This window comes from Rana temporaria, chromosome 5, assembly GCF_905171775.1.
Source record: "Rana temporaria chromosome 5, aRanTem1.1, whole genome shotgun sequence".
Taxonomy (NCBI): domain Eukaryota; kingdom Metazoa; phylum Chordata; class Amphibia; order Anura; family Ranidae; genus Rana; species Rana temporaria.
The window spans coordinates 267,760,982-267,788,404 of NC_053493.1; the positions used below are offsets into that span (position 1 = coordinate 267,760,982).

Here is a 27,423-nt window from a genome sequence, read left to right on the forward strand (position 1 = left end):
TCAGATGGTCCAGGTCTCTTAGTACCAGACTCTTGAACACCTCCACCTGATGGTTTGGGTTATTCAGGGGATTAAAAAGTGACTTATTTTTTAGTCCACTATTGACTACGGTCTCTGAACTTGTTATATTGTTGCTCATACGAGGTGTACATCCAATAAAATATTTTTTCATATTCAGTTTACGAATGTATTTGTGGATGTCTATGTAAACATTGAATTTATTGACTGGTTTCTTCATTCCACATTTTAGGCCAAGGTTCAAAATATTCAATTCTTTGTGCGTGAGTTCCACTGAAGTCAAGTTAAAAATACCTCCTATTCTTGATGCCTTCTTCTTTTTCTGCGTCCTCCATCCTGCCCTACACCCTCTGGTTCGTCCTTTTTCTGATGTGGGTAATGGTCCTTCTCCCATTGGTTCGTAGCTTGAGTTCCTCTCCATTCTTGTTCTTGGTATTGTCCTGATGGATAAACTGGAGGCAGATACTGGGGTGGGGGATAATATGCAGGTGGATGGTGCGAGGTGGGGTAATCTTGGGGTTTTCCCCTGCGGGGTGGTTGACCCCGACCCCTCTTCTGGGGCCCCCCTCTTCCTCGCCCTAAAAAAGGACGTGGCGGAGGAGCATTATAGTAATTGTCTTGAGAGGTTCTTAATGGTGCAAATTTATTCTGCGTGGGAATTTGGTATTCCCTACTCTGTGAGTTCTGATATTGGTTCTCTCTGGTACCACCCCCTCTACTTCTCCCCCTTCCTCTCGTAACTGGGGTTGAAAAACGTTGAGGTGAATCGATGGTGACTTCTTCATTGCCATTTGTATTAGTACGTTCTGTCAATATTGGCACTGACAGTCGTATTTCTTGCGGTTGGTTTTTTTCTGTTAGGTTAATATTGTCTGGTAATGACTGTTGCCATGCAAATATGGTGTTGGTTTTAAAGTCGCCCATGTCTCTATGGTATTTTTTGACTTTCTTTTTTTGAGTGTCTTTGTCTATTTTCTCTAAGCGTTTATTGATTCTGGTGTTAAAATCAATAATTTCCTGAGAAGTTTTTATTGGGTCAAGTTGCAAATTAAATTCATTAATTTTTGATTCTAAAATGACCATTTTACGTTTTTTCCTTTGTAGAATGAGTTCCTGCAGTTTGAACCCAACTCCAATGAAAAAATCATACCATTCCTGTATGGATCCTGGATCATCTAAGCCATCTTGTGGTACAACATCCCACCTTAGGCTTCTGATGATGATTTTATCTTTAATATACTGCTCAAGTGTGTATATGTCCCACCAGGCCCTTACTTGTTTCTCCAAAACATAGCCTAGTGAGGACATAGCGCTATTGTAATTTACTTGAGTGGTAGTAGGTTCATTATTTACAAATACATTATTAATGTCTAAATTCCTATTGGTCAAAAATCTTAATGCATCCATTGCAGCTGAGAAAGGATCAACAGAACTGTATATGGAGTGTTTATGATGTGCGCCCTTCCTTCAAATAAACACTACTCAGCGCACAGGAATTAACAGTAGAGATATTGATGAACAGGAAAAATAAAACAATAATATATATATAAAATACACAATACAAGCAGCCGCTTAAAATTGCTAAAAATATGTAGAAAACAGTAAACGTGAATGAACATAAGACTAAAAGTCCAGATAATTCGATGTGAACTGTAGCAGCGCTCAATCAAAAACGTGACTTCTGATTAGATACTATGGAGCCATAGATGTGCAATAATGGTGCAAATGAACAAAAGCTGTGAAAAGGTGTCTTCAATATCATGTGTTCCTTATCACCAAGGGAGTTGGATTTTCACCACGTGGGGGGATACTATCCCCTAATGGGAATGCACTCACCAAACCGAGGATAAAAAACCGCATTGGATACACAATCAGCCTTTGTCACTGGTCCCGCACACTCCACCACTCTGCTGGTTAAAATCTTGCCCGTGTACATATAAAGGAATAAACTCTGATAGTATAGTACTGTTTTCAAAAGTTTATTAAGCAAATGAGCCCCCCTTATAAAATATGCGTACCACAATGTAAGATAAAACATGCATGTAAATGTACTGTGCCTGTCTCCTTTAGATGGATTAGAAATGGCGCTCCGGCTCTGTTTCACAGTTCCTGACCTCTGGAGGGTACAGTGTTTGGATCGTCTGATGCTGGCCACGCCCTGACGCGTTTCGTCATTGGCTGACTTCGTCTGAGGGCGTGGCTAACAGCATTCGGCGACCCATTTTATAGCCTGAGGTATCCCACTCATTGATCGCGTCATTGCGTCATTTCCGCGCATGCGCGATGATGTGCATGAGGCATCAGCCCATAGTAGGGCGGAAGTGGGAAAGCGGTGCTATCGCAGCCATAGTATGACAGAGCACCGCCCTCTGGTTCAGCATGCTGGCTTAATTCCCGCGCATGCTCAATGGCATACGGGAGACATCTGCCAGGTCTTGGGCGGAAGTAAGATGTGATCCTGGTCACGCAGCTACATACAAGATTGTTGTCCACAGAAACGTAGGACAACCAATCAGTGATGTTGGGCGTCAGAGGTGCGCGCGCATCTCTGGATAGAGAACTGCAGGCCCGCCCACCTCTGTCTGATTGGACCAAACGGTCCATCGTGCCTCCAGCTGTCAGTGCTCTTATGTAAATCCATCATGATATCCCGCAGATAGCGTAACAACTGCAGGGCAATAATAGGTTACATAATAATGGCATGAATAAAAATCACAGTGCTCTATGTTCAGAAAGATATGGGCATACAAGTTAATTGTATATCTCTGAGAACAGCACAAATAAGTTAGCAATAAGCATAGAGCAACGCTAAATGATTATGAAGTAATAAAAACGGCAAAGATGGTTAATATAGATCTAAAACACTAAAACACTAAAACCAACAACCTGTGTATAGTGTGTACATCTAACATATAAAACCATTCTCAAGATCAATGTAAAAAGATAAAAACAAAGTACCGTTTAAAACCACAAAGTAAAAAATAAATAAATAAAACCATAGAAAAATTAAATGTGGAACTATATATAAATGAATAAATAGGAGAGACTAGGTATAGAAACCATTAGCATATGTATTGAATGAACTTAGTACCAATACCAACAGAGAATGGGCGACTCTTTGGAGACCAAAAACTCCAAATCATATGGATATGAGCCCTCTTCTGATGGAAAAGTATGTGGTTATGCATCGCTTATAAAGCAGTTAATGTCCAATTCAATGTTCATGCCTTTTGGGGCGAGCGATTCGGTCAGAAAAATCCATCTTGTTTCACTTTTTGATAGTTCTCTGACTCTATGGCCTCCTCTCCAGTTTTGCATTATATGTTGGATTCCCCAAAATTGCAACCCAGATGGATCCTGGTTATGCTTTAGTTTAAAATGTAATGAGACGTTGTGATCTTCATAGCCTAAATTCATTTATAAAAAGGCCTCGAACTATGGGGATCGGATTGTCAAGAAGGTATTGGATCCGCCTGCTAAACCTAAGACCTTCTGGGATCAAAATGGCTTCTTTGCTTGCAGGAAATGCAAACCATGCCGAGAAGTCACAAACATCATGAGAGGCATTGAAAAGTTCACATGCCCGGTTAATAAGATAGAATTTGATATTGACCAGTTCATTACTTGCAACACCGATCATGTTGTATATGCATTAAAATGCCCATGCAATCTAATTTATATTGGAAGAACAAAAAGAAAAATGAGAATACGTGTGATGGAACACATCAATAACATCAAGTTAGGCTATGAAGATCACAACGTCTCATTACATTTTAAACTAAAGCATAACCAGGATCCATCTGGGTTGCAATTTTGGGGAATCCAACATATAATGCAAAACTGGAGAGGAGGCCATAGAGTCAGAGAACTATCAAAAAGTGAAACAAGATGGATTTTTCTGACCGAATCGCTCGCCCCAAAAGGCATGAACATTGAATTGGACATTAACTGCTTTATAAGCGATGCATAACCACATACTTTTCCATCAGAAGAGGGCTCATATCCATATGATTTGGAGTTTTTGGTCTCCAAAGAGTCGCCCATTCTCTGTTGGTATTGGTACTAAGTTCATTCAATACATATGCTAATGGTTTCTATACCTAGTCTCTCCTATTTATTCATTTATATATAGTTCCACATTTAATTTTTCTATGGTTTTATTTATTTATTTTTTACTTTGTGGTTTTAAACGGTACTTTGTTTTTATCTTTTTACATTGATCTTGAGAATGGTTTTATATGTTAGATGTACACACTATACACAGGTTGTTGGTTTTAGTGTTTTAGTGTTTTAGATCTATATTAACCATCTTTGCCGTTTTTATTACTTCATAATCATTTAGCGTTGCTCTATGCTTATTGCTAACTTATTTGTGCTGTTCTCAGAGATATACAATTAACTTGTATGCCCATATCTTTCTGAACATAGAGCACTGTGATTTTTATTCATGCCATTATTATGTAACCTATTATTGCCCTGCAGTTGTTACGCTATCTGCGGGATATCATGATGGATTTACATAAGAGCACTGACAGCTGGAGGCACGATGGACCGTTTGGTCCAATCAGACAGAGGTGGGCGGGCCTGCAGTTCTCTATCCAGAGATGCGCGCGCACCTCTGACGCCCAACATCACTGATTGGTTGTCCTACGTTTCTGTGGACAACAATCTTGTATGTAGCTGCGTGACCAGGATCACATCTTACTTCCGCCCAAGACCTGGCAGATGTCTCCCGTATGCCATTGAGCATGCGCGGGAATTAAGCCAGCATGCTGAACCAGAGGGCGGTGCTCTGTCATACTATGGCTGCGATAGCACCGCTTTCCCACTTCCGCCCTACTATGGGCTGATGCCTCATGCACATCATCGCGCATGCGCGGAAATGACGCAATGACGCGATCAATGAGTGGGATACCTCAGGCTATAAAATGGGTCGCCGAATGCTGTTAGCCACGCCCTCAGACGAAGTCAGCCAATGACGAAACGCGTCAGGGCGTGGCCAGCATCAGACGATCCAAACACTGTACCCTCCAGAGGTCAGGAACTGTGAAACAGAGCCGGAGCGCCATTTCTAATCCATCTAAAGGAGACAGGCACAGTACATTTACATGCATGTTTTATCTTACATTGTGGTACGCATATTTTATAAGGGGGGCTCATTTGCTTAATAAACTTTTGAAAACAGTACTATACTATCAGAGTTTATTCCTTTATATGTACACGGGCAAGATTTTAACCAGCAGAGTGGTGGAGTGTGCGGGACCAGTGACAAAGGCTGATTGTGTATCCAATGCGGTTTTTTATCCTCGGTTTGGTGAGTGCATTCCCATTAGGGGATAGTATCCCCCCACGTGGTGAAAATCCAACTCCCTTGGTGATAAGGAACACATGATATTGAAGACACCTTTTCACAGCTTTTGTTCATTTGCACCATTATTGCACATCTATGGCTCCATAGTATCTAATCAGAAGTCACGTTTTTGATTGAGCGCTGCTACAGTTCACATCGAATTATCTGGACTTTTAGTCTTATGTTCATTCACGTTTACTGTTTTCTACATATTTTTAGCAATTTTAAGCGGCTGCTTGTATTGTGTATTTTATATATATATTATTGTTTTATTTTTCCTGTTCATCAATATCTCTACTGTTAATTCCTGTGCGCTGAGTAGTGTTTATTTGAAGGAAGGGCGCACATCATAAACACTCCATATACAGTTCTGTTGATCCTTTCTCAGCTGCAATGGATGCATTAAGATTTTTGACCAATAGGAATTTAGACATTAATAATGTATTTGTAAATAATGAACCTACTACCACTCAAGTAAATTACAATAGCGCTATGTCCTCACTAGGCTATGTTTTGGAGAAACAAGTAAGGGCCTGGTGGGACATATACACACTTGAGCAGTATATTAAAGATAAAATCATCATCAGAAGCCTAAGGTGGGATGTTGTACCACAAGATGGCTTAGATGATCCAGGATCCATACAGGAATGGTATGATTTTTTCATTGGAGTTGGGTTCAAACTGCAGGAACTCATTCTACAAAGGAAAAAACGTAAAATGGTCATTTTAGAATCAAAAATTAATGAATTTAATTTGCAACTTGACCCAATAAAAACTTCTCAGGAAATTATTGATTTTAACACCAGAATCAATAAACGCTTAGAGAAAATAGACAAAGACACTCAAAAAAAGAAAGTCAAAAAATACCATAGAGACATGGGCGACTTTAAAACCAACACCATATTTGCATGGCAACAGTCATTACCAGACAATATTAACCTAACAGAAAAAAACCAACCGCAAGAAATACGACTGTCAGTGCCAATATTGACAGAACGTACTAATACAAATGGCAATGAAGAAGTCACCATCGATTCACCTCAACGTTTTTCAACCCCAGTTACGAGAGGAAGGGGGAGAAGTAGAGGGGGTGGTACCAGAGAGAACCAATATCAGAACTCACAGAGTAGGGAATACCAAATTCCCACGCAGAATAAATTTGCACCATTAAGAACCTCTCAAGACAATTACTATAATGCTCCTCCGCCACGTCCTTTTTTAGGGCGAGGAAGAGGGGGGCCCCAGAAGAGGGGTCGGGGTCAACCACCCCGCAGGGGAAAACCCCAAGATTACCCCACCTCGCACCATCCACCTGCATATTATCCCCCACCCCAGTATCTGCCTCCAGTTTATCCATCAGGACAATACCAAGAACAAGAATGGAGAGGAACTCAAGCTACGAACCAATGGGAGAAGGACCATTACCCACATCAGAAAAAGGACGAACCAGAGGGTGTAGGGCAGGATGGAGGACGCAGAAAAAGAAGAAGGCATCAAGAATAGGAGGTATTTTTAACTTGACTTCAGTGGAACTCACGCACAAAGAATTGAATATTTTGAACCTTGGCCTAAAATGTGGAATGAAGAAACCAGTCAATAAATTCAATGTTTACATAGACATCCACAAATACATTCGTAAACTGAATATGAAAAAATATTTTATTGGATGTACACCTCGTATGAGCAACAATATAACAAGTTCAGAGACCGTAGTCAATAGTGGACTAAAAAATAAGTCACTTTTTAATCCCCTGAATAACCCAAACCATCAGGTGGAGGTGTTCAAGAGTCTGGTACTAAGAGACCTGGACCATCTGAACCCCAAAAAGAACGTCAGTGCTAAACACATACAAGAAGGAATTGATATGTTGGAGAAACGGAAAAACATAATAATAAGACCGGCAGACAAAGGAGGTGGAGTAGTGATTCTGAACAAAGCCTTCTATCATGGTCAAATCTCTGATATGTTGGCAGACAAATCCACATACAGCCTATTGGAACAGGATCCGTCTCATGCTTATAGACAGCAGCTACATGTACTTGTCAAAAAAGGTTCCAAATTAGGGGTATTAACAGTGAAGGAACAAAACTACCTGACACCAGCTAGTAACAAAGTCCCTACTATTTATACTCTCCCAAAAATACACAAAGACCCCCTTAACCCTCCTGCAAGGCCTATCGTCAACAGTATCGATTCCGTATCTTCCAGAATGGGACAATATTTAGACACCTTCCTGCAAAAAAGTGTAAGAACAACGAAATCCTATTTGAAGGACACTAAGGATCTTCTACTAAGTCTCCAAGAAATCACACTAAAAGCAGACTTACCAATACTACTTGTAACTGCAGATGTATCGTCTCTCTACTCCATCATACAACATGATGATGCACTACTGGCCCTTAATTGGGCTCTATGCCAAAGAGACGACCTGCCACACAATCAAAAGGTTTTTATCGGTAATGCTCTGGATTTCTGTCTATCCCATAATTTCTTCTGGTACGACAGCAAGTATTATTCTCAGAAAAGAGGAGTTGCCATGGGCGCGAAATTTGCACCAAGTATAGCAAATTTGTTCATGTCCGAATGGGAAGATAAGGTGATTTTTAAAGACAGACGGAGTGAACTAATTTTTTATAAACGATACATCGACGATCTGTTTTTTATTTGGGCTGGTTCCACTGACTCTCTTAACGATTTTTTAAGTATTTTAAACAACAATAATAAAAACATTAAGCTAACCTCTGAACACAGCAGCTCTGAAATCAATTTTTTGGATGTAACAATATACCGTCATGAACATGGATTAGCCACAAGGGTATTTTTTAAACCCACAGACAGAAACAGCTACCTCCCCACCACTAGTGGACATCATCCACTATGGATTAGAAACATACCTAAAGGGCAAATTATGAGGGTGAAACGAAACTGTACTGAGACAGAGAATTTTATTACACAATCTAAAATTTTAACCGATAGATTTGAAGCCAGAGGCTATCATCCGGATAAAATGAGAAGATTGGTGGAAGAAATAAAACAGATACCCAGGGAAACATGTTTACAGAATAAAAAATCCGACGGTGATCCTGCCATTAACACAAAAGAGTGGGCCTTTTTATCTCAGTTCCATGCCCAGTATAAAGAAGTGGAAGAAATTTTTAATAAACACTGGCATATATTAATGATGGATAAAAAACTGGGACCCGCTCTTCCACCCAAGCCTGAATTCATTTATAAAAAGGCCTCGAACTATGGGGATCGGATTGTCAAGAAGGTATTGGATCCGCCTGCTAAACCTAAGACCTTCTGGGATCAAAATGGCTTCTTTGCTTGCAGGAAATGCAAACCATGCCGAGAAGTCACAAACATCATGAGAGGCATTGAAAAGTTCACATGCCCGGTTAATAAGATAGAATTTGATATTGACCAGTTCATTACTTGCAACACCGATCATGTTGTATATGCATTAAAATGCCCATGCAATCTAATTTATATTGGAAGAACAAAAAGAAAAATGAGAATACGTGTGATGGAACACATCAATAACATCAAGTTAGGCTATGAAGATCACAACGTCTCATTACATTTTAAACTAAAGCATAACCAGGATCCATCTGGGTTGCAATTTTGGGGAATCCAACATATAATGCAAAACTGGAGAGGAGGCCATAGAGTCAGAGAACTATCAAAAAGTGAAACAAGATGGATTTTTCTGACCGAATCGCTCGCCCCAAAAGGCATGAACATTGAATTGGACATTAACTGCTTTATAAGCGATGCATAACCACATACTTTTCCATCAGAAGAGGGCTCATATCCATATGATTTGGAGTTTTTGGTCTCCAAAGAGTCGCCCATTCTCTGTTGGTATTGGTACTAAGTTCATTCAATACATATGCTAATGGTTTCTATACCTAGTCTCTCCTATTTATTCATTTATATATAGTTCCACATTTAATTTTTCTATGGTTTTATTTATTTATTTTTTACTTTGTGGTTTTAAACGGTACTTTGTTTTTATCTTTTTACATTGATCTTGAGAATGGTTTTATATGTTAGATGTACACACTATACACAGGTTGTTGGTTTTAGTGTTTTAGTGTTTTAGATCTATATTAACCATCTTTGCCGTTTTTATTACTTCATAATCATTTAGCGTTGCTCTATGCTTATTGCTAACTTATTTGTGCTGTTCTCAGAGATATACAATTAACTTGTATGCCCATATCTTTCTGAACATAGAGCACTGTGATTTTTATTCATGCCATTATTATGTAACCTATTATTGCCCTGCAGTTGTTACGCTATCTGCGGGATATCATGATGGATTTACATAAGAGCACTGACAGCTGGAGGCACGATGGACCGTTTGGTCCAATCAGACAGAGGTGGGCGGGCCTGCAGTTCTCTATCCAGAGATGCGCGCGCACCTCTGACGCCCAACATCACTGATTGGTTGTCCTACGTTTCTGTGGACAACAATCTTGTATGTAGCTGCGTGACCAGGATCACATCTTACTTCCGCCCAAGACCTGGCAGATGTCTCCCGTATGCCATTGAGCATGCGCGGGAATTAAGCCAGCATGCTGAACCAGAGGGCGGTGCTCTGTCATACTATGGCTGCGATAGCACCGCTTTCCCACTTCCGCCCTACTATGGGCTGATGCCTCATGCACATCATCGCGCATGCGCGGAAATGACGCAATGACGCGATCAATGAGTGGGATACCTCAGGCTATAAAATGGGTCGCCGAATGCTGTTAGCCACGCCCTCAGACGAAGTCAGCCAATGACGAAACGCGTCAGGGCGTGGCCAGCATCAGACGATCCAAACACTGTACCCTCCAGAGGTCAGGAACTGTGAAACAGAGCCGGAGCGCCATTTCTAATCCATCTAAAGGAGACAGGCACAGTACATTTACATGCATGTTTTATCTTACATTGTGGTACGCATATTTTATAAGGGGGGCTCATTTGCTTAATAAACTTTTGAAAACAGTACTATACTATCAGAGTTTATTCCTTTATATGTACACGGGCAAGATTTTAACCAGCAGAGTGGTGGAGTGTGCGGGACCAGTGACAAAGGCTGATTGTGTATCCAATGCGGTTTTTTATCCTCGGTTTGGTGAGTGCATTCCCATTAGGGGATAGTATCCCCCCACGTGGTGAAAATCCAACTCCCTTGGTGATAAGGAACACATGATATTGAAGACACCTTTTCACAGCTTTTGTTCATTTGCACCATTATTGCACATCTATGGCTCCATAGTATCTAATCAGAAGTCACGTTTTTGATTGAGCGCTGCTACAGTTCACATCGAATTATCTGGACTTTTAGTCTTATGTTCATTCACGTTTACTGTTTTCTACATATTTTTAGCAATTTTAAGCGGCTGCTTGTATTGTGTATTTTATATATATATTATTGTTTTATTTTTCCTGTTCATCAATATCTCTACTGTTAATTCCTGTGCGCTGAGTAGTGTTTATTTGAAGGAAGGGCGCACATCATAAACACTCCATATACAGTTCTGTTGATCCTTTCTCAGCTGCAATGGATGCATTAAGATTTTTGACCAATAGGAATTTAGACATTAATAATGTATTTGTAAATAATGAACCTACTACCACTCAAGTAAATTACAATAGCGCTATGTCCTCACTAGGCTATGTTTTGGAGAAACAAGTAAGGGCCTGGTGGGACATATACACACTTGAGCAGTATATTAAAGATAAAATCATCATCAGAAGCCTAAGGTGGGATGTTGTACCACAAGATGGCTTAGATGATCCAGGATCCATACAGGAATGGTATGATTTTTTCATTGGAGTTGGGTTCAAACTGCAGGAACTCATTCTACAAAGGAAAAAACGTAAAATGGTCATTTTAGAATCAAAAATTAATGAATTTAATTTGCAACTTGACCCAATAAAAACTTCTCAGGAAATTATTGATTTTAACACCAGAATCAATAAACGCTTAGAGAAAATAGACAAAGACACTCAAAAAAAGAAAGTCAAAAAATACCATAGAGACATGGGCGACTTTAAAACCAACACCATATTTGCATGGCAACAGTCATTACCAGACAATATTAACCTAACAGAAAAAAACCAACCGCAAGAAATACGACTGTCAGTGCCAATATTGACAGAACGTACTAATACAAATGGCAATGAAGAAGTCACCATCGATTCACCTCAACGTTTTTCAACCCCAGTTACGAGAGGAAGGGGGAGAAGTAGAGGGGGTGGTACCAGAGAGAACCAATATCAGAACTCACAGAGTAGGGAATACCAAATTCCCACGCAGAATAAATTTGCACCATTAAGAACCTCTCAAGACAATTACTATAATGCTCCTCCGCCACGTCCTTTTTTAGGGCGAGGAAGAGGGGGGCCCCAGAAGAGGGGTCGGGGTCAACCACCCCGCAGGGGAAAACCCCAAGATTACCCCACCTCGCACCATCCACCTGCATATTATCCCCCACCCCAGTATCTGCCTCCAGTTTATCCATCAGGACAATACCAAGAACAAGAATGGAGAGGAACTCAAGCTACGAACCAATGGGAGAAGGACCATTACCCACATCAGAAAAAGGACGAACCAGAGGGTGTAGGGCAGGATGGAGGACGCAGAAAAAGAAGAAGGCATCAAGAATAGGAGGTATTTTTAACTTGACTTCAGTGGAACTCACGCACAAAGAATTGAATATTTTGAACCTTGGCCTAAAATGTGGAATGAAGAAACCAGTCAATAAATTCAATGTTTACATAGACATCCACAAATACATTCGTAAACTGAATATGAAAAAATATTTTATTGGATGTACACCTCGTATGAGCAACAATATAACAAGTTCAGAGACCGTAGTCAATAGTGGACTAAAAAATAAGTCACTTTTTAATCCCCTGAATAACCCAAACCATCAGGTGGAGGTGTTCAAGAGTCTGGTACTAAGAGACCTGGACCATCTGAACCCCAAAAAGAACGTCAGTGCTAAACACATACAAGAAGGAATTGATATGTTGGAGAAACGGAAAAACATAATAATAAGACCGGCAGACAAAGGAGGTGGAGTAGTGATTCTGAACAAAGCCTTCTATCATGGTCAAATCTCTGATATGTTGGCAGACAAATCCACATACAGCCTATTGGAACAGGATCCGTCTCATGCTTATAGACAGCAGCTACATGTACTTGTCAAAAAAGGTTCCAAATTAGGGGTATTAACAGTGAAGGAACAAAACTACCTGACACCAGCTAGTAACAAAGTCCCTACTATTTATACTCTCCCAAAAATACACAAAGACCCCCTTAACCCTCCTGCAAGGCCTATCGTCAACAGTATCGATTCCGTATCTTCCAGAATGGGACAATATTTAGACACCTTCCTGCAAAAAAGTGTAAGAACAACGAAATCCTATTTGAAGGACACTAAGGATCTTCTACTAAGTCTCCAAGAAATCACACTAAAAGCAGACTTACCAATACTACTTGTAACTGCAGATGTATCGTCTCTCTACTCCATCATACAACATGATGATGCACTACTGGCCCTTAATTGGGCTCTATGCCAAAGAGACGACCTGCCACACAATCAAAAGGTTTTTATCGGTAATGCTCTGGATTTCTGTCTATCCCATAATTTCTTCTGGTACGACAGCAAGTATTATTCTCAGAAAAGAGGAGTTGCCATGGGCGCGAAATTTGCACCAAGTATAGCAAATTTGTTCATGTCCGAATGGGAAGATAAGGTGATTTTTAAAGACAGACGGAGTGAACTAATTTTTTATAAACGATACATCGACGATCTGTTTTTTATTTGGGCTGGTTCCACTGACTCTCTTAACGATTTTTTAAGTATTTTAAACAACAATAATAAAAACATTAAGCTAACCTCTGAACACAGCAGCTCTGAAATCAATTTTTTGGATGTAACAATATACCGTCATGAACATGGATTAGCCACAAGGGTATTTTTTAAACCCACAGACAGAAACAGCTACCTCCCCACCACTAGTGGACATCATCCACTATGGATTAGAAACATACCTAAAGGGCAAATTATGAGGGTGAAACGAAACTGTACTGAGACAGAGAATTTTATTACACAATCTAAAATTTTAACCGATAGATTTGAAGCCAGAGGCTATCATCCGGATAAAATGAGAAGATTGGTGGAAGAAATAAAACAGATACCCAGGGAAACATGTTTACAGAATAAAAAATCCGACGGTGATCCTGCCATTAACACAAAAGAGTGGGCCTTTTTATCTCAGTTCCATGCCCAGTATAAAGAAGTGGAAGAAATTTTTAATAAACACTGGCATATATTAATGATGGATAAAAAACTGGGACCCGCTCTTCCACCCAAGCCTGAATTCATTTATAAAAAGGCCTCGAACTATGGGGATCGGATTGTCAAGAAGGTATTGGATCCGCCTGCTAAACCTAAGACCTTCTGGGATCAAAATGGCTTCTTTGCTTGCAGGAAATGCAAACCATGCCGAGAAGTCACAAACATCATGAGAGGCATTGAAAAGTTCACATGCCCGGTTAATAAGATAGAATTTGATATTGACCAGTTCATTACTTGCAACACCGATCATGTTGTATATGCATTAAAATGCCCATGCAATCTAATTTATATTGGAAGAACAAAAAGAAAAATGAGAATACGTGTGATGGAACACATCAATAACATCAAGTTAGGCTATGAAGATCACAACGTCTCATTACATTTTAAACTAAAGCATAACCAGGATCCATCTGGGTTGCAATTTTGGGGAATCCAACATATAATGCAAAACTGGAGAGGAGGCCATAGAGTCAGAGAACTATCAAAAAGTGAAACAAGATGGATTTTTCTGACCGAATCGCTCGCCCCAAAAGGCATGAACATTGAATTGGACATTAACTGCTTTATAAGCGATGCATAACCACATACTTTTCCATCAGAAGAGGGCTCATATCCATATGATTTGGAGTTTTTGGTCTCCAAAGAGTCGCCCATTCTCTGTTGGTATTGGTACTAAGTTCATTCAATACATATGCTAATGGTTTCTATACCTAGTCTCTCCTATTTATTCATTTATATATAGTTCCACATTTAATTTTTCTATGGTTTTATTTATTTATTTTTTACTTTGTGGTTTTAAACGGTACTTTGTTTTTATCTTTTTACATTGATCTTGAGAATGGTTTTATATGTTAGATGTACACACTATACACAGGTTGTTGGTTTTAGTGTTTTAGTGTTTTAGATCTATATTAACCATCTTTGCCGTTTTTATTACTTCATAATCATTTAGCGTTGCTCTATGCTTATTGCTAACTTATTTGTGCTGTTCTCAGAGATATACAATTAACTTGTATGCCCATATCTTTCTGAACATAGAGCACTGTGATTTTTATTCATGCCATTATTATGTAACCTATTATTGCCCTGCAGTTGTTACGCTATCTGCGGGATATCATGATGGATTTACATAAGAGCACTGACAGCTGGAGGCACGATGGACCGTTTGGTCCAATCAGACAGAGGTGGGCGGGCCTGCAGTTCTCTATCCAGAGATGCGCGCGCACCTCTGACGCCCAACATCACTGATTGGTTGTCCTACGTTTCTGTGGACAACAATCTTGTATGTAGCTGCGTGACCAGGATCACATCTTACTTCCGCCCAAGACCTGGCAGATGTCTCCCGTATGCCATTGAGCATGCGCGGGAATTAAGCCAGCATGCTGAACCAGAGGGCGGTGCTCTGTCATACTATGGCTGCGATAGCACCGCTTTCCCACTTCCGCCCTACTATGGGCTGATGCCTCATGCACATCATCGCGCATGCGCGGAAATGACGCAATGACGCGATCAATGAGTGGGATACCTCAGGCTATAAAATGGGTCGCCGAATGCTGTTAGCCACGCCCTCAGACGAAGTCAGCCAATGACGAAACGCGTCAGGGCGTGGCCAGCATCAGACGATCCAAACACTGTACCCTCCAGAGGTCAGGAACTGTGAAACAGAGCCGGAGCGCCATTTCTAATCCATCTAAAGGAGACAGGCACAGTACATTTACATGCATGTTTTATCTTACATTGTGGTACGCATATTTTATAAGGGGGGCTCATTTGCTTAATAAACTTTTGAAAACAGTACTATACTATCAGAGTTTATTCCTTTATATGTACACGGGCAAGATTTTAACCAGCAGAGTGGTGGAGTGTGCGGGACCAGTGACAAAGGCTTATTATAGGCTTACCTGTAGGTAAAAGTCCAAATAGTGGGTTTACAACCACTTTAATAATCCTTTTTTTAAACTGTCTTCACGTTTCCATCCATAGAGGGTGCGATTTTCTTTCTTGCTACCATGGTTTGCAGGAATGAAAATCGCTTGCTTCCCCCCCATCAACACAGTCAGTGTTAATGGAGGAATCCCTCCCATGGAGTTATTGTGTTCTCCAAGCAGGGGGACAGAGGGAGCCGTCCCAGCCGGGACAACACACAGTGGTTATTCCTGCTGGCAATAATTGCATGGAAAATCCAATAGGCTGTTTGTACCCAAGTTAATCAATTCCAATCACGCTATAGCTGAATGACAGCTACAGCGAGGCTGGCAAGTTCTGGGAGGGCATTATATGACATCCTGTGGACACAGCTGATCACAGATGGGCTTAACTACATTGCCGACCAGTTATACGGCGGCAGGTCGGCTCCTCTGCGCGAGAGCACGTAGCTCTACGTCAACTTGCAAAGCGGCCACTAGGGGCACGCGCGCGTGCCCCCGCTCGTCCCTGATCCCGACGCGCGTGCCCGGTGGGTGCGATTACAGAGCGAGGACCGGGAGCTGTGTATGTAAACAAACAGCTCCCGGTCCTGTCAAGGGGAGAAATGTATAAACAGCGATCAGTAATTTCCCCTAGTGAGTCCACCCCCCCTACAGTTAGAACACACCCAGGGAACATACTTAACCCCTTCCCCGCCCCCTAGTGTTAACCCCTTCCCTGCCAGTGGCATTTTTATAGTAATCCAATGCATTTTTATAGCACTGATCGCTATAAAAATGCCAATGGTCCCAAAAATGTGTCAAAAGTGTCTGAAGTGTCCGCCATAATGTCGCAGTACCGAAAAAAACCCGCTGATTACTAGTAAAAAAAAAAAAATATTAATAAAAATGCCATAAAACTACCCCCTATTTTGTAAACGCTATAACTTTTGCGCAAACCAATCAATAAACGTTTATTGCGATTTTTTTTTTTGATGAAAAATATGTAGAAGAATACGTATCGACCTAAACTGAGGAAAAAAATTTTTTTTATATATATTTTTGGGGGATATTTATTATAGCAAAAAGTAAAAAATATTCATTTGCTTCAAAATTGACGCTCTATTTTTGTTTATAGCGCAAAAAACTAAAAACCGCAGAGGTGATCAAATACCACCAAAAGAAAGCTCTATTTGTGGGGAAAAAAGGACGCCAATTTTGTTTAGGAGCCACGTCGCACGACCGCGCAATTGTCAGTTAAAGCGACGCAGTGCCGAATCGCAAAAAGTGCTCTGGTCTTTGACCAGCAATATGGTCCAGGGGTTAAAGAGCCAATCGGTGGATCTATACCATGTGATCAGCTGTGTCAAATCACAGTTGATCACAATGTAAACACAAGCCAGTTTTCGGCATTCCTTTCCTCACACTGACAGCGTGAGAAGAGGAGAGCCGATAAACAGCTTGTGTGAAAGGGATTGTCTACACTGATAATCAGGGCACTGATTATCAGTGTCCTAATTATGAGTGCAGTCTCAACAGTGCCCACCAGTGCAGCCTCATCAGTGAAGGAGAAGAATTATCTGTTATTTTACATCAAACTATGAAAATCTTTTTTCTGTTTTCTTTTTCAAAATTTTTGGTTTTTGTTTCTTTTATTTAGCAAAAAAAAAAAAAAAAACAGTGGTGATTAAATACCACCGAAATAAAGCTCTGATTGTATGTATTTTTTTAAAACTTTCATTTGGGTACAGTGTTTCATCACTGCGTAATTGTCATTCAAAGTGCTACAGCGCTGAAAGCTATAAATTGGCCTGGGCAGGAAGAGGGTAAAAGTGCCCAGTAGGCAAATCGTTAAAATTATACACATAACTTCTGTGGGATGTAACAGATATTTAATCTAAAAGATGCTGAAAGCGAAGTCCACAGGCAGTCGGGCCCCTCTCCCAAACATGAGCAGGTAAGAGGAATAACCAGTGGCATAATTTCCTGTGCTTTATACACATGCACAACTGATGAGATGTGCCTGCTCCAGTGTTAGTTATTTTATGCTGTCCCAAGCTCATTGCAGTGCAGTGCCGACTTCCTGGCGGGCTCTGCACGTGGAGTGTACGAACACGCTGGAGTTCATCCCTATTGCAGAAGGGTGTGGTTGAAACTTTCAGGCTGTGGATCCTTTTTGTGGACGATAGGGGGGCATTCCTAACTTCTAAAGGTCTGAAAAAACAGCGTGGGGTCCCCCCAAAGTTTATACCAGACCTTTATCTGAGCATGCAGCCCGGCCGGTCAGGAAAGGGTGTGAGGACAAGTGATCGCCCCCCACTCTTGAACAGTACCAGGCCGCATGCCCTCAACATGGGAGGATAGGTACTTTGTGGCAGGGGGCGCCCTGCGCCCCCCACCCCAAAGTACCTTGTCCCCATGTTCCCGACAACCCTGGCCGTTGGTTGTTGGGGTCTGCGGCCGGGGGGCTTATCAGAATCTGGAAGCCCCCCTGCATAGTTCACAGATACCTGTGCAGAAGTACAGGAAGTCGGTAGTGTGCCATATGATCAACGCGGCAAGGGCAGGAGTTACCCTGAGATGGAGGGATTCGGGGCCTCCCTCCGTTGCAGGCTGGCTCAATAGGATCCAGGAGGTAGGAGCAATGGAAGATTTGGTCCACTCGGCTCATAATAGGAGGATACAGTATAGAGAAACCTGGTCAGGATGGAATCTATTTATTAGATCCGATGAAGGGAAGAGGCTTCTTGAGGAGAGCTAAGAGGGGATAGAGAAACCTAGAGGAGAGGAAATACAGTATAGGCGGATAGGGAGAGAATTTAAGAGCATAAGTCCTACATCTCGAGGGAGGGGGAGGGGGGGGAGATTGGGAGGGGGTCTTTTTTTTGGGGGGGGGGGGTTTCTTGGGGGAGGGGTGGGAAGTAGTATAAGGTAATAATGAAATAGGAATGATGAATGTATAGATTAAGAAATGATGTATGGTGAATTATATTGAATATGTATTTTGATTTGTAGGAGTAATATTGTCAGTTGTAACTTCCTGTTTTCTATTTTTGATAAAACAAAATAAAAGATAAGTAAAAAAAATAATCTGGAAGCCCCCTTTAATAAGGGGGCCCCAGATACGGGCCCCCCACCTTATGTGAATGAGTATGGGGTACATTGTACCCCTACCAATTCACCTGGGAAAAATAGTGTCAAAAAGGAATCACCCTACACAGGTTTTTAAAGTAATTTATTAGGCAGCTCCGGGGGGCTCTTCCGACTTCTTCTCCCCTCTCCGGCTCCTCTCCGCTCTCTCCGGTTCTTCTCCCTCTGTATTCTGCCGGGTCTCCTCCGCTATCTTTTGCTCTTTTGCCTGCTCTTGTCTGGTCTTCTGTTGTCTTCTTCCCTCTGCTCTTCTTCCGATGTTGACACAAAGCTCTCTCCCACTCTAATGCGTGGTGTGCCACTACTTATATTGAAATGGGACGGGGTCACCGGAGGCTCACCCCTTATGACATCACCAACCATCTTGCCCAGTCGGTGACGTCATAAGGGACTGGGCCTCTGGATGACGTCACACGGTGACCCCGCCCCATGCAAATATAAGTAGTGGGACTCTGGGCATTAGATCGGGAGAGAGTGTCGTGTCAACATCGGAAGAACACAAGGAAGAAGAAAACGGAGAAGAGTGGGCAAAAGATCAGAAGATAGTGGAGGAGACCCAGCAGAAGACAGAGGGAGAGGAACCGGAGAGGGGAGAAAAAGACGGAAGAGCCCCCCTGGAGCTGCCTAATAAATTACCTGAAAAACCTGTGTATTGTGTTTTTTATTTTTGACAATGTACCCCATACTCATTCACATAGGGTGGGGGGCCAGGATCTGGGTGCCTCCTTCATTAAAGGGGGCTCCCAGATTCCGATAACCAACGGCCAGGGTTGTTGGGAAGAGGCACTTGTCCTCATCGACCTGGGGACAAGGTGCTTTGGGGTGGGGTGCGCCCCCTGCCCAAAAGCACCCACCCCCCCATGTTGAGGGCATGCGGCCTGGTACAGTTTAGGAGGGGGGAGGCACTCGCTCGTCACCACCCCCTTTCCTGACTAGCCTGGCTGCGTGCTCGGATAAGGGTCTGGTTTGGACTTTGGGGGGACCCCCATGGCTGTTTTTTTGGCGTAGTGGGTTCCCCTCAAAATCCATACCAGACCGAAGGGCCTGGTATGCTCTAAGAGGGGGAACCCATGCCGTTTTGGTATAGAGTTCTTCCTTAAGATTCATACCAAACACAGTGCCTGGTATTGTCGGGGATCGAAGTGGAATTCCTGTTCATTGAAGTCCAACACATGTCGGACTTCAAGTCGCAGAGCAAAGTCAGATCCAAAGTAGTACGACTGTCGTGTCATACCAGTGTGAACCCGGCCTTAATAATACATAAATAGTTGAATGTCCATAGTCTGGGCACTTTGAGTATACTGCATTTGACTTGCCTTTGAGTCATCAGCTGATGTTCATAAGCCATTAGGCATGCTTTACCTGTTTTTCAGGAAATAAATTAAAAGTCTGTAATCTTTTCCCAGAAATTATAACACATTTAGAAAATAAAGTGTATATTCCAGGCTAATATTAATATGTAAAATAATGAACTTGAAAGCATTTTAATAACTAAATTGCCTTATTTTTTTTCTTCTTATATGTAATGCAAAATTACTAGGGCTGCACCGAATGGAAATTTTGGTGCCGAAACCGAAAATGAAGGATGTACTAGGCCGGAAACCGAAACCGATACCGAAAATGACAGTTTTTAAAAAATTCTTATTTTTTTTATATATATTTGTATTATATTTAACTTTTTAATTAATGTCATAAATTTAAATTAATATGAATATATTGTTGGCCATTATTGGCACCTTTAGTGCAAGAAAAGTCAAGAAAAATGCAGTCTGCAGTCTCTAACCATCTCTTGTATAGTATCATGTCCTCAGTCTCTGACCATCTCCTGTATCGTGTCTGCAATCTCTTGCCTAAAATTAAAGAGGGGGTTCACCCTATAAAAAAAAAAAATTTCTAGCATTAAATTAAGCATAGTAGCGCGAGCTACAGTATGCCTTTATTTATTTTTTTGCCCCGTACTCACTGAGCAATCCTATAGTGAAGATTCCGACTCCCCGCGGGGAATGGGCGTTCCTATCCAGAGGGAAGATTATTGACGGTCGGCTCTGGAGCGTCACGCTTCTCCGAAAATAGCCGAAATAGGACTTGGCTCTTCACGGCGCCTGCGCATAGTCTGTCCGCAGGCGCCGTATAGCGCCGTGAAGAGCCGAGACCTACTCTGGCTATCTTCAGGGAGCGTGACGTGCCATAGCCGGTCGTCAATCATCTTCCCTCTGGATAGGAACGCCCATTCCCCGCGGGGAGTCGGAATCTTCACTATAGGATTGCACAGTGAGTACGGGGCAAAAAATAAAGGCATACTGTAGCTTGCGCTACTATGCTTAATTTAATGCTAGAATGTTGTTATTGTGGGTGAACCACCGCTTTAAACACACTGCTAATAGTATTAGCAACATTTCATTTGGTGCGCCTCTAGCAGACATAGTACAGGAGATGATCAGAGGCTGCAGACATAGTACAGGAGATGATCAGAGGCTGCAGACATAGTACAGGAGATGATCAGAGACTGAAGACATGGTACAGGAGATCAGTGCAGCCCCACCAGTGCCCGTTATATATTGCAGCCCCACCAGTGCCCGTTATATATTGCAGCCCCACCAGTGCCAGTTATATATTGCAGCCCCACCAGTGCCCTTTATATATTGCAGCCCCACCAGTGCCAGTTATATATTGCAGCCCCACCAGTGCCCTTTATATATTGCAGCCCCACCAGTGCCCTTTATATATTGCAGCCCCATCAGTGCCCGTCATATGCAGCCCGCATCAGCGGCGATCTCCTGGTGTCACAGTGCTGGATTTGAATTGCCCGGCTGCAGTAACAATGTCCCGCCTCCTGTGATCACATCACACTGATTCAATGTCCCCCAACATTAGATCAGTGTGCCATCTATCACAGGAGGCAGGACACTGTCACTGCGGCTGGGCAATTCAGCTCTGTAAAACAGAGATCAAGGCAAAGAGGAGGAAGGGGCGGACCACGTCCATTTTCGGTATTGGCTTTTTTTTTCAACCGCCCGAATGAAAAAACTGTTTTTGGACGAGAATTTTCATCAGTCTAAATTTAGATGCACCTCTAAAATTACCAATTGATCCTGCCAGTAAAAGTCACTTCCTCTTTTAAGGTGACAGTACGGTATGTAGACTTTTTACACTTTAGAAAGCGTTGTCACGTTTGCAGCATGATGATGCAGCCTTTATCTTTAGTTATAATATTGCTATCCTGAAGGAAGAGGCTGGTCCCACCCCCCACCTTATGTCATGCCTAGCCCCGCCCTCCTACTGATGTAGGTCTCCACCCACAGCCCTTCCCAGTGAGATCAGAAAGAAGATTGTGACAGCTAAGTGACCCCACTAAATAAAAAGAAATGGTAAATGTGTAGATACGTCTCATATTTGCTGCTATTTCTTATTGAAAGATTTCAAATGTCTCTCTTTATAGGACTAAAGATAATCTGTCAAAATGTCGTACATGTTACCTCATTTGCATAATGGCTGGCAGGTTGACCAGGCCATCCTTTCCGAGGAAGATCGTGTGTTAGTAATTCGCTTTGGGCATGACTGGGATCCAACATGTATGAAAATGGATGAAGTTTTATATAGCATAGCTGAGAAGGTAAGCATTAAAAGTGATACTGAAAGTTCAAGTATTTAAAAAAAAAAATAACAAACATGTCATACTTGCCTCCTCTGTGCAGTTTATTTTGCACAGTGTGGCCCCGAACATCCACTTCTGGGGTCCCTTGGCGGCTCCTCCCCTTATTGTATAACCCTCTAGGAGGAGCACTCTCCCGGGGGGTTACCTTGCGGGCGTGCTCCCGAGTCCAGCATTTGCGTCCATAGACATGAATGTCGGACTCGGCCCCGCTCCCCCGGATTTGATTGACAGCAGCGGCTATAATATCAGCATGGGTGCATGGGTACAAGCAGCTCTCTGATAACGGTGATAATGTCACACTGACCTTTTTCACCCGCCAATGAGCCCAAGCTTCTTCCGAGCAAGGAGAGGCTGGGGGTTGGTGCCTTAGAGCGAAGTTCTACCCAAAAAATGGAACTTCCTTTTCGGAACCCTCCCCCCCCCCTCCGGTGTCACATTTGGCACCTTCCAGAGGGAGGAGGGAGCAGATACCTATGTAATCCAGGTATTTGCACCCATTTCCGGGCATAGATCACCACAGTGACCTACGCCACGTCCGGCGCCTACACCCTAGAGAATAAAATGTCGGTTGTTGCAGTACTTTATGTCACACCCGTATTTGCGCAGCGGTTTTACAATCGCAATTTTTTGGGAAAAAATACACTTTTTTATATAAAAATAAGACAACAGTAAAGTTAGCCCAATTTTTTTATATTGTGAAAGATAATGTTACGCTAAGTAAATTGATACCCAACATGTCCTGCTTCAAAATTGCACCCGCTCGTGGAATGGCGACAAACTTTGACCCTTAAAAATAGAAATAGGGCTAGAATTATTGCTCTCGTTCTAATGATCGTGGCAATATCTCACATGTGTGGTTTGAACACCGTTTTCATATGCGGGCGCGACTTGTGTACTCAGATCTCACATTTACACTTAAAAGCATTAAAAAAAGTAATAAAAAAAAAATCTTGTGGTAGTTTAACCCCCCCCCAATAAAAAATCCCACTTTGAAGACAATTGGGCGAAAAAACGGTAAGCGACAGAAGGAGAGAGGGGGAGGGGGGGTCACCTCTCCAGCCGCCGATTTAAAAGTGATCTTGTGGCGAATCCGCTGCAGAGACCTCTTTCATCTGAAAGCAGACTGCCTGCTGTTTAAAAAGGTATCGGGTATAGATTTAAATATAGATGGAATGGATGGGTAAGGTATATGTTAGATATTCAGATGTCTGTATTGTTTGTGTAAAATGAACATTTATAAATAAAGGCATAAACAAAAAGGTACCGGGTATGTGGCAGCTATCTGCTGCCATAACCGCAGTATTCAACATCAAACAGCCGCCGTATAATGATGGCGGGTGGTCCGTAAGTGGGCAACACTTGGGAATGGGACCGTTTGCAATTAGATAAGGGAGCCCGAGTAGTAGTTGCGGACAGGAAACCTCTTTAAAGACAATTGGAGGCTGACAGCTCTCACAGCTATACGCACCCACTAGCATGTAAAGGCTCTTGAAGTGATTACCTGTGAATGATTGATTGCCCCTGGATGTGCATGAATTGACCCTAAGGGGCAGATCCACAAAAGGATTACGCCGGCATATCTATTGATACGCCGGCGTAACTTTAAATTTCCCACGTCGTATCTTTGTTTTGTATCCACAAAACGAGATACGACGACATCTGGGATCGATCTGACAGGCGTACGTCTTAGTATCGGATCTTAGATGCAATTTTTCGGCGGCCTCTAGGTGGCGTTTCCGTCGAAATCCGCGTTGAGTATGCAAATTAGCTATTTACGGCAATCCACGAACGTACGTCCGTCCGGCGCATTTTTTTACGTCGTTTTCGTTTGCCTTTTTTTGGGGTATAGTTAAAGGTGCTGTTATGAGGCGTACTCAATGTTAAGTATGGCCGTCGTTCCCGCGTACAATTTAGAAATTTTTACGTTGTTTGCGTAAGTCGTTCGTGAATAGGGATTTGCGTAGAATGACGTCACCGTCGTAAGCATTGGCTTGTTCCGGGTTCATTTCGAGCATGCGCACTGGGATACCCCCACGGACGGCGCATGCGCAGTTTAAAAAAAACGTTGTTTACATCGGGTCACGACGTATTAACATAAAACACGCCCCCATTACATCCATTTGAATTCCGCGCCCTTACGCCGCCAGAGATACACTACGCCGCTGTAACTTACGGCGCAAATTCTTTGTGGATTAAAAAAAAATAATAAGTTGTGCCGGCGTAGTGTATCTTAGATACGCTGCGCCCAGCGTATTAATGCGCCCAGGTACGTGGATCTACCCCTAAGTCTGCATCAGAGGTCTGTAGTTTAATTTAGTCGTCATAGTGGGATACCTGAGATGATCAAAACGGATGTATAAGTTTTAGTAAAGGCACTTTACAAATGTAGAAAAGTTAACCTTGTTTGTTGTACATTCTTACTGGAATATTTTTTTTTTTTTTTGCTCCAGGTAAAAAACTTTGCTGTTAATTATCTTGTGGATATAACGGAAGTACCTGATTTTAACAAGATGTACGAGTTGTATGATCCATGTACAGTCATGTTCTTCTTCAGGTAGGTATTACAAAATTGCCTGTATTTTGAAATGTTACTTGCATGGTTTGAACAGCTCCTCCAGTGAAAACAACTTAAAACGGAGTTCCAGGCTTTTTGTTTTTTTTTAACACACCCGTGATGTTTTTTCTTTTTTTTTTAAGGGTAAATTCCCTGTGATGTTAGCACCTAAATCAATAAAAAAAAGGTTATTCTATGCAATGCCATTCTTCTATATGCTTTTTTTTTCTTTAAACTGACCTTTTTCTTCCTTTCCCTGTGCGCTACCATCTTATCTTCATTGTGGGCATGTAAAGCCCACTAGTATCTTCTTCTAGGATAAGGCGCTGCTGGCCACCCAGTATGCACCTACCAATTTCGTGCATGCGCATAAACCACAAAGCGCGGCGCACGCATTGTTCAGGTTGCCGTAGCGATGCTACTAGTTGACGATTTCCATTAACTCCTGGGACTGATGACACATCTCCCAGGAGCCAATGCGCGGCCGGAAATTAAAGGAAGAGGAGCAATTACCCATTTGACACTAGGTAAATCGACAAAAAAAAAAAAAAATACCAATGCGCATTTAACCTGAACAATGCACTGGATGGCACACAGTTGTACAATGTAGATGAAACTCTTCTTTAAGACAACAAAGTGTTACTGGTAAGATTACCAGGTGCAATAAATGGGTAAAAGGGCCAATAAAGAGTGGCAGCAGGGGTCCCTAGAAGTGGAGGGTCAGTGCTAAACCACTACACAATGCAGGTAGGTATGACATGTTTGTTGTTAAAAAAATAAATACAAATTCATTAGCATTTTAAAGCGGAGTTCCGGCCACAATTTCACTTTTTAAATATAAATACCCCTGTAATACACAAGCTTAATGTATTCTAGTAAAGTTAGTCTGTAAACTAAGGTCCGTTTTGTTAGGTTGTTACAGCATTTAGACACTTTATAAAATAGAAATTGACTGGGGCCATCTTAAGTGTGGGCATCATGAAGCCAGACTGTATGACTTCCTGGATTTTAGCCTTGCAGACCTCGCACATGCTCAGTGCTGCACAAGCAGTGTCAGATCAGGTTTCAGCACCTGTGCTGTCCAAGTCACATAATTCTTTGAGACTGGGGAGTGCACAGACTCCTGGAAAGTTACACCCACTACATTCCCAGGAGTCTGTGTGGTGTAGGTTAGGAAGCATTAAGCACCTAGGTGCAGGAAGTGGGAAGATTAACTATTCTGCCTAGCAACAACATTTTGAAGGCATCTAAAAAATGACATTTTTTTAAAACTACTGATGTAATGTTATATTTATGGGTGGAACTCCACTTTAAGCAGCTGAAGACAGATATATCAGATCAGTATTCATATTATGGTGGAAGCAATGGACATTGTACCAAAGTCACATAAATGTGCAGATGCCGCCATCAATTGATTGCATCCCTTATCTTGCCATTTAATATCAGTGTGTAAATGCTGGCTGTGGTTTTACATGGTTATATTATATCATGTTTTTCCTTATAACAGGAACAAGCACATCATGATTGACTTGGGGACAGGTAATAACAACAAGATAAACTGGGTAATGGAAGACAAGCAGGAGATGATTGACATTGTGGAAACTGTTTATCGTGGTGCAAGGAAAGGTAGAGGTCTGGTGGTGTCTCCGAAGGACTACTCCACAAAGTACAGATATTGAAGGACCCGTTTGTTAATGAGACCTCTGAATATTTATTTTTTGGACTATAACGCCGCTTAGGACATTCTGTGTTATGAGATCAGAAGATGTAAACCGTTTTACAGTTTATGCATTTTGACAACAGAAACATCATAAACTTTACTATACATAATCTGGAAATCTGAGAGGCTGAAGACTTGTAATGTGTTTAATAAATATGACATTCTAACTTTGTTTCATTTTTTTGTTTTTGGACTCCATCCAGATCATACATTTTGATTTATAGCCTTGACATGACAATATTTAAGAGTCTGAAGTAATTATAATTAAAAAATATGTTGCCAACACAACGTCCTCTTCAGAAATGTAATTCCTTATTAACTACTTCCCGACGGCCGTACGACTTTGTTTGGCCGCAGGGTGGCTCTACTTCTCTGAGTGGCCGTCTTTATACGGCCTCCGCTCCTCCTGGCCACTGGGGGGCGCACGCCCGCCGCATCACTGAGATGCCGATGCGCGTGCCTGGCGGCCGCGAAGTCCGCTATACGCCCGCGATCGGCAGTGACAGAGAGAAGGACATGGATCTGTGTGTGTAAACACACAGATCTATGTCCTGTCAGGGAGAGAGGAGACCGATCTGTGTCTCTTATACATAGGGACACAGATCAGTCGCCTCCCCCAGTCAGTCCCCTTCCCCCACAGTTAGTAACACTATTCAGGGTACACATTTAACCCCTTCCTCACCCCCTAGTGTTAACCCCTTCAATGCC

The 27,423-nt window shown here is 42.0% G+C and overlaps 1 protein-coding gene across 2 annotated transcripts in view; it reads left to right on the plus strand.

Annotated features, from left to right (window-relative positions):
• The window catches only part of LOC120940793 (thioredoxin-like protein 4A), a 37,655-nt gene extending 10,773 nt beyond the window's left edge, over window positions 1–26,882 (plus strand). Inside the window, exons 2-4 of one of the 2 annotated variants that reach the window (XM_040353841.1) lie at window positions 22,226–22,399; window positions 24,892–24,995; window positions 26,503–26,882. In XM_040353841.1, coding sequence (XP_040209775.1) covers window positions 22,247–22,399; window positions 24,892–24,995; window positions 26,503–26,674 — 429 coding nt within the window. In that variant the 5' untranslated portion in view covers window positions 22,226–22,246 and the 3' untranslated portion in view covers window positions 26,675–26,882. Of the gene's footprint in view, window positions 1–21,683; window positions 22,400–24,891; window positions 24,996–26,502 lie in introns of those variants that run through there. The other variant, XM_040353842.1, reaches the window with a different exon arrangement.
• Window positions 26,883–27,423: the final 541 nt, after the last annotated feature.